This window comes from Osmia lignaria, chromosome 7 (genome assembly GCF_051020975.1).
Source record: "Osmia lignaria lignaria isolate PbOS001 chromosome 7, iyOsmLign1, whole genome shotgun sequence".
In the NCBI taxonomy this organism is placed as follows: domain Eukaryota; kingdom Metazoa; phylum Arthropoda; class Insecta; order Hymenoptera; family Megachilidae; genus Osmia; species Osmia lignaria.
This window is the reverse complement of record NC_135038.1, coordinates 6319719-6333899: the sequence shown is the minus strand read 5'-3', so window position 1 is coordinate 6333899 and position 14181 is coordinate 6319719. Positions and strand designations below refer to the sequence as shown.

Here is a 14181-nt window from a genome sequence, read left to right as displayed (position 1 = left end):
GCCTCTCAGCCCCTCGACTGTGAACAGCTACCCTCCGGTTCAGGATCGCGGATAAGAAGTAAATAATGATTTTTTATATTCCAAATAATTAATTGCCATTTCGAGATAGAAGAGAAATTCTGAAAATTAGATCGCTCTCAAGGTCTTTGGATTCGATATTCAACGGATACCACCGCAGAATAAATGAGAGTATTTAACCACGGACGATTAAAAGTGGTCATCAGTTGGCGGGGTAGAAAATAATGTCGTAAATTAAAGTGGAAGTGGAGTAGAAAAGTCGTGAGCAGGTCAAGTTTCGTAGGGTCGAATTAGCGACATCCCGTCGGGTTTCTGGTCCAACCTTCATCTTGGTCCTTCTCTTATCCTACAGGATATCCCCCACACTTGTCTCCGCGCAGCGGGGGGTTCTTTTCCAACAGGATTAAATGGAGCGCCTAGATGACCGATGCTCGTCCTCCGCTCTCCTCTCGTTTGCCAGAAGAGAAACTCGAGGGGTGGTGGTGGAAAACAAGATAAAACGAGGATAAAGCTCACTTAGAGCCTTTCTCCCTTTACTACCGACAACAGTGTCACCGACGTGGGTGACAGCGAAACGATCCTTCGTTAATCCACAGAAGCCTTAATCGTTCAGATAGCTGGCCGTGGAAATCGTTGTCCTGCTTTTGTCTTTTTCACTTCTCTCGTGGGAGATGCTGGCAGAATGAAAGATTTTTCACCTTCCCTCTTATATGACAGATGTTTCGTTTGTTAAACGAAAAAAAATATTCACATTTATTTCTTTTCTCCTTTACAATAGATCTGATACGATTTCAAGATTTATCACACGAAACGTAAAGATTCTATCTGTAAAATTTCTTTCTTTTTTTCGTTCCTCGCTAAGTCCGAAGGTGTAACGATTTCAACTCAACAGTCGGTTAAACAAACTCGAAACCACGACTGACGTTTAATTAACTGGCCGATCGGGGATCCATTAGAGGGAGGTTACCTTTCGATTTCCACGGAACACGCGGTCCCGGTTGCGGATCTGGAAAGCCGCGCGTAATGCCCGCTTTTAAGCCCTGATTACACTCGCAACGAGCTCCTCTCTTCTAAGAGGATTATATTTCGACTTTGTTGTGGCGCTCGAAGACGTTCGTTAGCGAAATCGTTACGGCGACGATCTTCTTCTTCGGCGGGCATCGTTAGAGCCGTCTAAAACGCGAAACCGCGCTCCTTGAATTCGCTAATTTCCTTCGTCTGCCTCTTGGTACGAGAATCTATTTTTTTCTGTCTGTGAATCTTGGAAAGCAAGCCGAGGCGACGAGAAATCCATTTTCCAAAAGTGACGTTCACCGATCCGAGGGAACAAGTCGTAAAGTCGTGTTCATTGGTCGGCAAATGCATATATTAAGACGTGTCCGGCGCACTTGTCGCAATGGAGGGGAAGGTTAACAAATGTCCCTCGTGAAGCGTTTGACCCCTGGTAAGTTGGAAACAGCCCCTCTTTACCCCTCTGGTTGACTAAACCTCGAGTCTGGAAAGGCGGGCAAGCAAGCAACCCCTCGAGGCTCAGCATTTATGGAAGGACCGGTGCAGCAGAGTCGACCGCATAACCGTAGGAAACTAATCAGCAAATTCGTGTTCTAAATCTAAATCGCCGTCCGAATATTAATTTCGAGATATCTCCGTCTCTGTTACAAAACGACCTCCATTTTCTACGTTCCGACGGAACCACGGGCGACCGCCCATCCTTTCCAATCTCTATCGTTTCTCTAGGTTTTGCGATACACACATAAGCAACGGAGATGTAACTATGAACGACCCGTGTGATTTGTGATACCCACTGTCGTCTAAACGATATTTACGAGTGCCGTTCCGAGGACATCGCGGTTTTATCCTTTCTTTCAACAGTCCGATACTCGTCAGATTAGAGGAAAATGTAGGTAAAAAAAAAAACACTTGGAAGATTGACAGAGTACAATTTCCGTGGCTAATTTCCCAAGCAAAGATCCATCCGTCCTGCGAGACGCGCGCCGTGTATCATTTGAAAGAGGATTCTCAGTCGAGAGACTCGGAAGCCAGAACAAACAGACAATTTAGCTTCGTTTTAAGGACACACACTGTCCAACCCGTGTGTGCAGGAACAAAAGCGAAGCAAGGGACCTCTAGACGGTTGGTTTAGCAAAAAATCGGGGGTTGCTTTCGGTGACTGATACGGCCCTGACTAACGAGCCTCCGGCCGGACGATCGTTCCACTCTTAAAGCCTCGAAGGGTGCGCTCCTTTCCCTAGTTTCTTTCTTCGTCGTTCGCGAAGGCACATTAGCCACCGTCCAACCTCGTATCAATCACTCGGCACAACCCTGGTTTCGCGTAGCTCGCTCGTTCGTCGGCCTTGGTTGACAGAACCGGAGGTGACGCGATTGAATACCACCCTCCGGGCATACCCGGCCCACCGGCACGATGACGACGCTGCGACTGGAAAAGCGGGGAAGGAAACGTTTCTCGTACGACTGCACCCGGTTAATGGCCGACAGCCAGAAGACGATCGCTGGCTAACGAGCCACCGGTTTCCAGACACTCGGATTTTTTTTCATATTCCAAGTATCGAAAATTCAGTCATAAATTGAGTATGATTAAACGAACAGGTTATCGTTGAAAGTTAAGAGAAAGGATCGATTCGAAGATGTAGATCTACTGGCACGAGTTTGAACCCTAAACGACATCTCCATCTGGGCGATCCACGATCCGGCCGCTGGATATCCCGAGACGGAGACGCCGCGCCGGTCTTTGCAATTCAAATCACCTGGACAACGATCCTCGACGAGGCAGAGCCTTGACAAATGTCGCGATGGAAAAAAAGGAAAGCAACGGTCAGCCGCGATCGAGAGACGGACAAGACAATGGGATGTTTAGAGGAACTCGGGATCTCTCGTAACGCGAGACACGCCGGTACATTGAACGCAACGATGGAGAAGCTGCTGGAACATCGGTCCGCAAGATCCCCCTGGTGCTACCTTCAGGACCCAATTTGCCTGCCAACACGACGACAAGGATCAGCCGTTCGACAAAGTGGTCTTGCACGTGGACGATTCACCGGCTACGTAAATCTGATCCGACTAGTCGGGATTTCAATTGATGCGCGAAACAAGGGATAGAGAGATTGATGAGAGTTCAATGATCGCTTAACTGTACGTTCCGTGGCTCTCTTCATGGTCCGCCGTCGGAGGAGGGGTTAATAACTTTTCGAAACGCGGAAATTAAATATCGAACAAGTTTTTTCAACGATAAAATTTCTTTTATACCGAGGAACGCGGACCAATCGCGAGGGATCAAGGGCGAGAAACTTTTAGAAGGCCATTTGGACCGGCACCACCTACTCGTCTCCCCGGTGTTCGCTTTTTCTGTCGGTTAATTTTCAGGATACTTCTTAATTATAATGAGACACTTTGGGCTCTGCCAGAGAAGCGAACCGAGGAGAAGCAACGGAACAAACAGGGGTGGGGTATTTATGTAAATCGACGGCTAATGTCTTCTGGCATTATTCCCCGGGTTAGATTCAGACAGGGGGAAGAGACCGGGAAAGTGCACTCTCGTCGAAGAAATATATCCTAAAATTGACTCCCGATTAACAATTTAATCAAGCGCTACGCGTAATCGGTTCGTTCTAAACAGTAAAATAAGGAAAAGCATTCGGTTCTACATCTCAATTGACAGAAGCGAAGGTGCAGTTAAATGGAAGTAACTCGAAATGGATTACTAGTTCCTTGCTCGATTGAGTTACAAATAAATCCTTGGGCGTATTGAGAGATCCAGTTGTATGGTATAAAAAGGGAAAAATCTCAGCGAACCGTGAGATTGTGTAGACCGATAATTAGATCGGGTACACACGTGAAAAAAGAAAAAGACAGACACACGAAGGGGGGGAACGAATGGTAACGATCCGCTTAGGGACGATCGTTTACATAATGACCCCCCTGGAATCGTACGAAAATTAATTGCCGATAAGATCGAACGGTCCCAGGATGGAATAAAGAGAAAGCCGTTAATTGCGCGATCCGTCTTCGATTTGCAGTCCACCAGGAAATTGATACGCCTATCATGGCACATGTGCAACGATAACCGTCACGTTATAATCGTTTCGATTTAACGTCCGCGATTCGTTATACCGTCGCTTTTTATTATCGATTTACGAGCCATGAAAACATGCGATCCCCTTTCGTCGTAACATCACCGATACGTTTAATTGATCGTTAATTATTTATCGTTCGGTATATGATGGTGTTTACTCACTTGGATCTATTTGAAAATCGGAATTGATCCTCCTGATGCTGATTGTATGATCGACGTCGTAAAATTGAGTTAATCTCGACCACTCCTCTGCCGTCACTATGGTGTACCTGTAACAAATTAATATTGAATGTTTATAATACGCGAACGATCATGATTCTTGAGATCGTGACCATTTTCACTGGTCTTCGATCAATTATTTACTTAACAATCGGCCGGTGATAATGAAACCCGCATAGAGACGGGTTGTACGATCGAGCAATGGGCGTGTTCGCAAGGTGGAATTCGCGATTTTCCGACAACGGTGTAGAATCCGTGATGCTTTTTGTCCCGTCTCCCTTAATTATACCGCAAATTAGAAATTTCTTGCCGCGCACCGGCTCCAGCTTTTTGCCGTGCAATTGTTCGCCCGATCCTGGCATGGTTCCTGAAGCTCGTGCACCACGCCGGAATCTCGCATCGCTATGATCGATAACGCTTTGAAAAATCCCCGCTAAATACACACGGGCAATCGTGAAATTTCTCACTTAATTATCTTCAAACGAGAACTCGGTTTCCACGCGAAAGAATCGAGAAACATCCTGACACCATTTCAATATGGCAAATTAACCAAAAAAAAAATTATATATAAATTATTTATATTGAAAGTTAATTTCTTAACTTGTCTCGAATTCAACTCTCGGTGGAAAGCGAATCCAGTGAAAACGATTCAATTAGAAATTATCAGGTGTAGGATAATAAAAAAAATTAGCGAGAATACGAGACCGACGACGTGGGCAGAAAATTTATGGAGGCGCGTTTCGAAGCACGAGCCCGGTCCGGCCCCGTTGATACGGATACGATGATGACCCGACCGATAATTAGTTGCGCGACATTAATTTCGATTCAGCGCAATATGCCGCGCGGTCTCATTTGAATTTTCACGAGGCAAAAACCAAGCGGACGAGCTTGTCGTCTCTCCTCGTGTATTTGCCTAACGCCCGAATAATGGTGGATGCATCGAGAAGAGTCGGAGAAAAAGGGATGGAATTAGAGAAATCCTCGTCACCGGAGAAGAAAAAAAAAAAGCGTGCTGCCTTCGTGCGAGACACGATATTCCAACCGGAAGCTATTCGATGTAATTACCATTTACAGGCATCTCTTTATTCAGATTTGCGGATTTTCTAAAAAAAATATTAATAAACGAATATATCGTGCAAGGGTAAGTCGAAGGTTTTCACTGAGAAACAATAGAGGGGATGAAAAATTGAAGATCGACGGTAAAAATGATTTTTTAACGGTCTTCGCATAGCTGAGGGTGAACCAGACGAACGACTTAAGCCACGGACTATCTTAGCCAGATAGTGGACAATGGTTTAGCATAATGGTCAGAGGGTGGATTGCCACGTTGGCCCCGAGGGCGTGCTGCTGACATTTTCGTGTATCCATCACGTCACACAAGTTAGAAGGAAAAAGAAAGAGAGCAGTGGCCAAAGAGCACGCGTTTTCTCTTTATAATATACTTTCAGAAAAATCAAAGAACTTGTAAAGTATTTAAGAAAGAAACGCATACACTTGATTCGATTTAATTAATTTTGCTAATGATAATTAAATTTTTATTGATTCGAACGGAAGGGCCATTTCTCTGTAATTTGATTAAATAAAAGTAGAACTTACAAATCACTGGTGATGGTAGGTGAATACAAGAATCCTTTGTGCGGTTCGCAGAGGAGAACAGCATTCCGGATACCAACCGGTGGTGTTTTCGAAAATACTTCGGCATACCTGAAACAAAGGTAAAAAATATATTTTTTAACATTATTTTTCATGTAATACTGTCAGCTAGTTAATCGTTTCAGATAATGCAACCTCGTCCGTGACACGTCTTTCAGGTCGCGGACCAGAAAGAAGGCGAGGAGGAGAACGCTTCCTTCGGGACATTCCAGGGGTGTGGGGGTGGAGATGTGTCGGGGGATTGGGGTTGTGCATCATTTTTCAAATACCACGAGGGGGCGGACGGTTTTTGCCGTCTCCCTACCCGTCCACTATCCAGATAATGCTCTTAAAGACAGATATCTCTCGCGAAACGAGCCAGGTACCCGATCGCACGGAAACTCGAATGGATAATCTACTACGAATTTTCCAAATACTATCCGAAAATTTTTACGATTAAAAATCGAATAATCCGCGATATTTATGATAATTTTTCAACTCCTAAAAATGAAACAGAAGCGTCAGATGTATGAAAAAAAGGGAAGAACGAAGCAGACCGCGTTCGCAAACCGCGAGGACACCGAGGAAGAGCAAATATCCGCGATGGAGAATTTAAAAAAATGTCTCCCAACCGGGGATACCCTCGAGCAGGTTTTCCAGAAGCGAATATGCGTATTAATTATGAGCCTTGTTCAAACAGTCGAACAGAGCGAGGCGGGGAGGGATGAGAGGAGAAAATTGGTCACCCTTATTACAGTCGAACCAGAGAGGACGTACATTCTCTCTCTCTGTTCCATACATTCTCTTTCCATCTCCTCTGTTTTCCTTCTTTTTTTTTTTTTTTCATTCCTCATTCGAGGCTTTTGTTTAACTTCTGTCGCGGAATTTTTCCGGCCCGCGGCGGATTATTGCTCCCAGGAGATAGGAGGAGGAAAACAGGAGTCGAGAACCGCTATGCAAGGGGGTAGTTACGAGAAAGGGTCACTCGTGACGTCCGAGGAAATCGTTTGGAAATAACTCGATAATTCGCTTCGGAACCACGATTACCTTTACCCTGTCTACTTCGGAACGATCGAAATTCAGCTTTTTCTTTTTCATTTCGGGAAAAATGTAATCATCATCAAAGGAAAAGCGATTTACCATGCCGTAACGGGCGAGGGTTAATACAACTGGGTGCAAGGTGTATTGAAATCGTTCTGTGTCGTTGCACAATGTCGAAAGAACATCATCCAAGATGTTGTTTTCTTCTTGAAGACACGCAACTATGAGGTATCCGCTTGTTGATTAAAGTCATCCAGCGTTGTCTCCAGGTTCGTTCGTGCATAGAGCAGGATATTACGCAGCGGTACTGAATAATGATATCTCGACCACAGTGATCATACAAACCGCAATCATTACAAGGATATCCGATACGTATCGACATCTCGTCTGGTATGCGAATCACCCGGTACTCGTTTTATTCTTTGAATATCAGCTTAATTGAAGCAGTCGATATACTCTTTTTATATCGGTCACTTCGATCGCAGCTCATTACCAAGTATCATTTTCTGGAGTATTATATTGGAAATTCAAATTCTGTGATATCAATCGTGTCGAAGAGCGAGAAATAAAGGAGGTGGAACGGGAATGTAGTTTCTTCGGAGAAAGGCAATCTTTTCATTAGCGACGTCAAAAATGACACGTTTCGAAGAAGAATCGCCTCGAAGGGGACAACGATACCGTTCCATCCCTTTGAACGTGGGCGGTGGTTCGATATTAGCTAGAGCAAACCGCTTTCGACGAGGACGACACGGTTATTCGAGCGAAACAGGGGTGAATCCTCTTCGTTTCACTCGCGGATACACCGATAACCTCCCTATCTTTTCTTCCTACGCTCCATTTTTATTCAGCCAATTGTCCACGTGCCAAAAACTCTCTTGTTAAACTAACTGACATCTCGTCGAACCAAAAAGTTGAATTGAAAAAAAAAAAGAAGAACGCTTTGAATGCACGATCCAAAGCAAGACGTTCAATTATCGAATCCTCTCGCCAGCTCGTTCGAGCTTAAAAGAAACTTCTACAAATTAATTCAGTCGACTTTCGTCAAATCGTCGAGGCCCGATTGCAAGAAATTGATTCTAATTTCCGAAGAATCTTCTTTGCTTATCCCACGTCGAACTTTCTCAGCTGACCAGACGCTTCTTTCGCGATCATCTCGCGTTCTCAGCTTCCTTTTTCCTTCTCGGTTTCGTTGCTTTCGAATCGATCCCTCTCCCCTTCGTTCGCGAGTCCTTCTTTCTATCCTGTCCATTGATTGGGCGGCCGTATACACCGATTTCTTGCCGGATCTCCTTTTCAGCAGAAATAAATCTTCTGTTTTCGCGTATAAGCGGCCTTTTAATATCACCGGGCTTGATTTACCGCCGCGAGACCGAGCGTGCCTCGTGTACGCGTGTAAGAGAGGCCAAGAGTAGGCAACATCCTTCTCTTACGACCGTGCTTACCAGCTGACATTTGTCTTCCGGCCAAGGAAGAAGGGAACACACGACTGTCCCCAGGTTTTCCCTGATTTACCGCTCCTACCGATGCTATTTGACTAAACGTCCCCCGTTCGCGTTGCATCCGTGACTCCGATTTCCTCGAACGATTCAAGAGATTCTTTTTTTTTTTCCAAAAAGCATAAAACTTCAGCTTCTCTAACCATCCATAAACAAACTTCTCCGCAAAAACCCTTTTCCTTCGATTGAAAAAACATAAGGGAAGATGAAAAAAAAAAAAAAACACCAACGTCCTCTGTTCTTTGAAACCACCAGCACGCAATGGCGCTGTAATAACGCGATAATAATTTATAACATAACAATCGAGCAACCAGGAAAGATGCTTGTACGTGGTGCAAGACGCATCCTATCGCTCGGTTATGCAGCTCGTCCAGGAGCTCGGGTGCATCGAAGCGTTGCGATCATTACGAAGAGGGGGCCCACGAAGATGTACGTGTTCGTGGTAAAAGGTCCAGCGGTGTCCAGGGCCGATGAAAAAGGAAGGCGAAAAGCCCGAGGGTGGCAGAGCAGGGGGAAGTTAAGACGAAGAAGAAGAAAAACACAATGTTGCGGAGCACGGTATACGCGGGACATTGAAGGAAATAAGAAGAGGAGAGAAGACAACGGAGCCGCACGAGATGATGATGCGTATAGCCTCGGTGTTCTCGAATGGACCGAGCAGTTCCATCAACGAGAGCGAATTTAAAGCGATCAATGTTCTCCGCTACCTTCGTAAATGGAGGTGTAAGGATAAACTGTAAATCATCCGGCTCGTTATCCCAGCCGACGCGATCACGCTTTGCTTTCTATTATTTCCTTCGGCCTTTAACGTCATCCGGATCGCGACACCTTCGCGTATTCTGTACGACGGAGGCTTTGAATTTTTCCGATTGAAGTAGCTTTGGAAAATCCGCAGAAATTTCGAACGGCGGACCATGGAGAGAGCCTCAGTTTTGCTGCGAAGTTGTTTAGATCAATCATTCGTACATTCCACGTCGAATCGCGCACGTACACCAATGGTCCTTCGATTCAGCTCTGCTTTTCAGCTTCGTTGGTTTCACTGATCCCGTCAAGGCGAAGCCGTTTAACGAAGGTCGCGAGCGTTGCCTCGAGATCACTTCTATCTCGAGGTCTCGGCGAAAGGTTGCGTTCGCTCTATTTGAATGCTTTTTGCGTCTAACTCGTGATTAATTGATCACGATCGAACGTGACTCAATCAAGTGAACGCGAACGAGATTTCCTCGCCGGTCGGTCTATCGCTCGCGTTCGCCTCGGACAGAGTCGAAAATCTCGAAATGGAATTCGTGGATCTTTCGAGCGAAGAGAAGGAGGATTCTCTCGCCAATAACTCGAGGAATGTGGGTTGACTGCAACTCGACCGATTATTGCTTACTTGTACCGTTAACGAAGCCTCGTTACACGCGAACTTTGTAAATACCTGTTGGCAGGAAGAGGCGAAGATCACCTTTTTTCCAACGACAAATGCCCCACCAACTTTCTTGGAATGTCTGTACGCTGAATAATTGCGCCACAGTTAACGTGACTCCGAGTGGTAATTAAATTTTCCAACGAATTCCTATTGTCTTTTGTCGACCATCCACGATCGTCGTTATTAAACAGTGCTTCTTCAGGAATTTATCATCGGATGGCATTCGAGAGTAAAGAATGGAAATCTTATCTCGAATCAACTGCAACGAACGATTGAAAAACGCAAACCGCACCAGGGAAACGTGCTTTATTTCGTAATTTTCTGAAGGGTAAGCATAGGTGAATTGAGAGAAGAAAGACGAGGAGGACGTTGAAATGGTTGTCAGCGAACGGATGCCGGTGGGATACGCGCTAGAGTAACGAAAGCTAATTATGCGTTTCAGTCGAAAAATACGGAGGATAGAAGAAGATAGCGGGGAGAGAATCGAGGCAAAAACCGTCGATAATCGACATCCTGCCGCAGTCCGTCGGTCAACTACGATACTTGGCCGGCGTAAATTTAGTCCCCGGCCCTCTTTTCTCTCGGTCCCGCAGAGAATGATATCTCGCGCGACCAACAAGTCCCCCTGAGCAAACAAGAAGATCGGCCGCAGCCTTTTGCCTGCGGGTAAAAACCGATTCCGTGGACGATCACGGTATGCAGCCACCCTTGGACCGCGATCCTGGAAGCGGAAAGCCGTGGCTCGCATCGAAATCGAGCCGATATCTTCGAACCAACAACACCTACGTACCTTCCACTCTGCGATCCTCTGTAATTTCACGGATTTTTCAAATTAGACAGAGAGGTGGTTAAATTATTTTAAGAAGAACCGCGCATTTTTTAATTTTAAGACGGCGGACCATGGAGAGAGCCACGATTTTGCTACGAAGCTAGGCATCATTGATGAATGATAAATTATTTTATTTTAATTACGTTAAAAATTATTTGAACTCCTATTCCCATTATCTCGAAGAAACAATCGGTTGAGAAAAAAAAATGGCGAGACGAGGAACGTGAGGAAAGGTAGGAAAATATCGATGCAGCCGAGCTGTTTCACGAAACGAGGCTGCGGCGAGAGGCCGACAGTACTGGCGAATCGTTGCACCGGCTGCCGAGAGTTTTTGCTCGATTTCTCAAAACCGATCGAGCGTTCCCGATCATGGGAGCAACACGCGTAGCTTGCACGCCAGGCGTGACCATCGGCTACCGCGATACACCACGAAAAACCTTCACCGCCCGCCATGCTCAGTCGCTCACGTCTATTTACATTGGCACCGTTGCGGAGAACCATCGACCCTGCTCGAACGTGCCTTCCATCCGCGACAATGAAAATCTTCGATTAGTCCCGATCGAAACGACAAACGACACGAATCCCTAGCTTTACGCAAATGGTGAACAAATAGATAATTAAAAATCATAATTATTCTAAAACTTCTAATTTTCATGTAACGAGAAGCTGAGGAAAATTTCCATTGAAATTCTTCGGGGAAGCAGAGAAACGAGAGGAGACATTTTATCTTTCTCCTCATTAAACCCTGCCAGTAGCAAACCTGGGAAAGCTAATGAACACGAGACGAGACCTTTCTCTCGCCACGTTTCAATTCTTCCCATCCGTTTTCCTGAAATTTTCCAAAGAATATACACGTAGATATATATATACGTGTATGAGAAGGAAGAAGGAAAGAGGACGCGAAGCAAAGCGGAAAACGCAAGAAGAAGAAGAGGAGGAGGCAGGCGTTCAGTTCGCTTTGCCCGAGCACTGATGATAGTTTTTGCTTGGCAAGATTTTTTGCCTCCACCCCCGTAGCCACCCCCCAAGGGTGGATGATATATGACCGCCCCCGAGACACTGGCCACCCCCGGCGGGAAAAGCTGAAGGAGAAAAAGAGACAGAGCCAGGGAGATACATCCTGATTCCGGAAGAATTCCTTATGTACGTGCGCGTGCATTTGTGTTTCAAACGACATGGCCGCTCGATCGTTAGCGAATTCTCCTGAATTCTTCTAATCGTTCGATTCGATTTCTACGTTTCAAGGAAATTTCGATTCTTTATGGTAGCCCGTTGATATTTCGCTAATTCGCGAGAGATTTACCCCCGGAGAACGGTCACCCCTCGTCGAAGAAATTTAACGGGGTGTCTCCGAGGCTCGTTTCCGCCGATGAAATATCGACGTTCCCGTTCGAAATTCGTTTATATCCTTCCATAAGCTGTCTCGTTTCATATTGGCTAAGGGTGCTGCTACTATCGAGGTAATTGACATCCTCAATTTTATGGAAAAATACAAGCAAAGTTCAATGTCAATCAATATTAAACACTGACTAATTTTTCGCATCTTCCTACCACCCCCGCAATTCACAGCAGATAAATTAGACAGAAAACAGGAAAAAGACAGAGAGGAGAGTCGAGTGGTTCGAAGGAGCAGGGGTTTGCTTCGACTGTACGAGTTCTTGCACAGGCCTCTTGCAATGAATCAACTTATTTAAGGGTAGTTGGATTTCGCGAGTCGATGCACGACTACCCCACCGATCCCCTGTGTCCCCCTCCTACCTCCGACACAGCACGCCTCGTAGAATGATTTATAGTTTTCCTTCCGTGGTCCACCCATCCACCTACCACCCTCTAGTCGCGTGCAAACGGCACCCCTCTGCCAAATGTACGCAAAATAGTCGGAATTTGTTCGCCACCACCCTCGGAATCAAGTGAAATTCTACAGAGACCAGTATGAACTGCTAGTCTCCATTAAGATACTTTCAAATGAACATTCGTACAATTATATTCAAATCTTTTAGACAACACAAAGTGGAGGTGGGGAGAAAAAAATATAGCGAATGATTGATGGAAGCATAGTTGCACAGTTGGCACCGTTGTTCGATCGGTTTTGCATTCATGGGCGTGGAAATTTCACGGCTTTTTTATTCACCTGCCACGTATTTGCAGACCTGTCACGGAGGAGTTTAGAAAACGAAGTGAATCTTTATGGCTTCGGTCACGAAACCCCTTTTCACCTTCTACGAATTTTAACGCTTCTGTTTATCACTCCGAACGCCATCCAGAATTTTTTTCAATTAATAAAAATATACGACAGATTCGCTATAAAGTTGAAAGGATGAAGAAACAACGTGTCGATATTCTGTATCGAATAAAACGAAGAGGGGTGGGAGTTGCGGTGAGAATAATTAGTCATTTATGAGGCCGTAAGTGGGGCCACAAATCGGTCCCTCTCAAAGGGACAACGACGCAAAGGGACGACGGTCGGCGTTATCTCAAAATTATTAATCATATCGTAACGCGTCGCACCTCGATGGGGAAAGAGAGGCGAGCATGGAAAGGGAGAAAGAGGCAACGGCTCCATAGACTTATCTGACACCTTAATCAATTCCAAGTTATTAATTACGGAGCCAGCCCTTCGCGCTAGCTCTCCGCTCCTTCATCAACCACGCGGCACACGTTTCAGAAAGCCACCGAGAGCATTGTCTGCGGCTTACAATGCAATGTCAACAAGATCGGAGCCACGCTCTCTCGGCCAACAGGCTCATTAATAATTATTAAACTCCGAATGCTTACGCGAGTGGAGGTTTTCAGCCGATATACAAATCTTTCGGATTTCAAACAGTTAAGATCTCATTTGGGACACTCTCTCCATGGTCCGCCATTCGAGAGATACAAAAATCATCGTTTCTAAAATGCATTGCAACGCGAAGAAGCTTCCTCCTGACCAGGAAAAGCATTCCCAACGTGTCCAAGAGAGGAATAAAAAAAAAACGCCGCTTCTTTCGATAGAAGTTGAGCGATCGTCTATGCAAATACCTAATCCTTTCGCAGATCCATCCAGGTGACGTTGACGGATTGGTGCAGGACTTTGTTCGCAGGCAGCTCGAACAGATTGCAATCCGCGACACCATTTGTTTCCTCCCCTTGAAGGCGCGAAAACGTTTCTGACTGTGAGTCGAGACCGATTAACGACTCCTCTGCTAATTGCTAATAAAGAGACCGAAAACTGGATCACGATCTCTTTACGCGAAAAGAAGAAAATTATTTTTTCATTGGGAAACGACCATCGCAGTGAAATTATTTTACCCCTCCTGATTCTCTATCTATCTCGAAGAAAGAATTTCAAATTATTCTATAAATTTGCCAGAACGAAAAGGATGAATGAAACCCGATAATTGCTGCGGCGAGAAAAAAAAGGGGTCGGAAAAATTAATCACCGCGAGACACGAGCAAAGACAATGCCACT

The 14181-nt window shown here is 45.4% G+C and overlaps 1 protein-coding gene across 2 annotated transcripts in view; it reads right to left on the bottom strand.

Annotated features, from left to right (window-relative positions):
• Positions 1-14181, bottom strand: part of LOC117604333 (ubiquitin carboxyl-terminal hydrolase 48) — a 41958-nt gene that overhangs the window by 22390 nt on the left and 5387 nt on the right. For both annotated transcript variants that reach the window (XM_034324280.2, XM_034324281.2), the window contains 2 exons: positions 5924-6031; positions 4271-4377 (listed from right to left, as the gene is read on the bottom strand). In XM_034324280.2, the coding sequence (XP_034180171.2) occupies positions 4271-4377; positions 5924-6031 (215 nt within the window). The remainder of the gene's footprint in view (positions 1-4270; positions 4378-5923; positions 6032-14181) is intronic.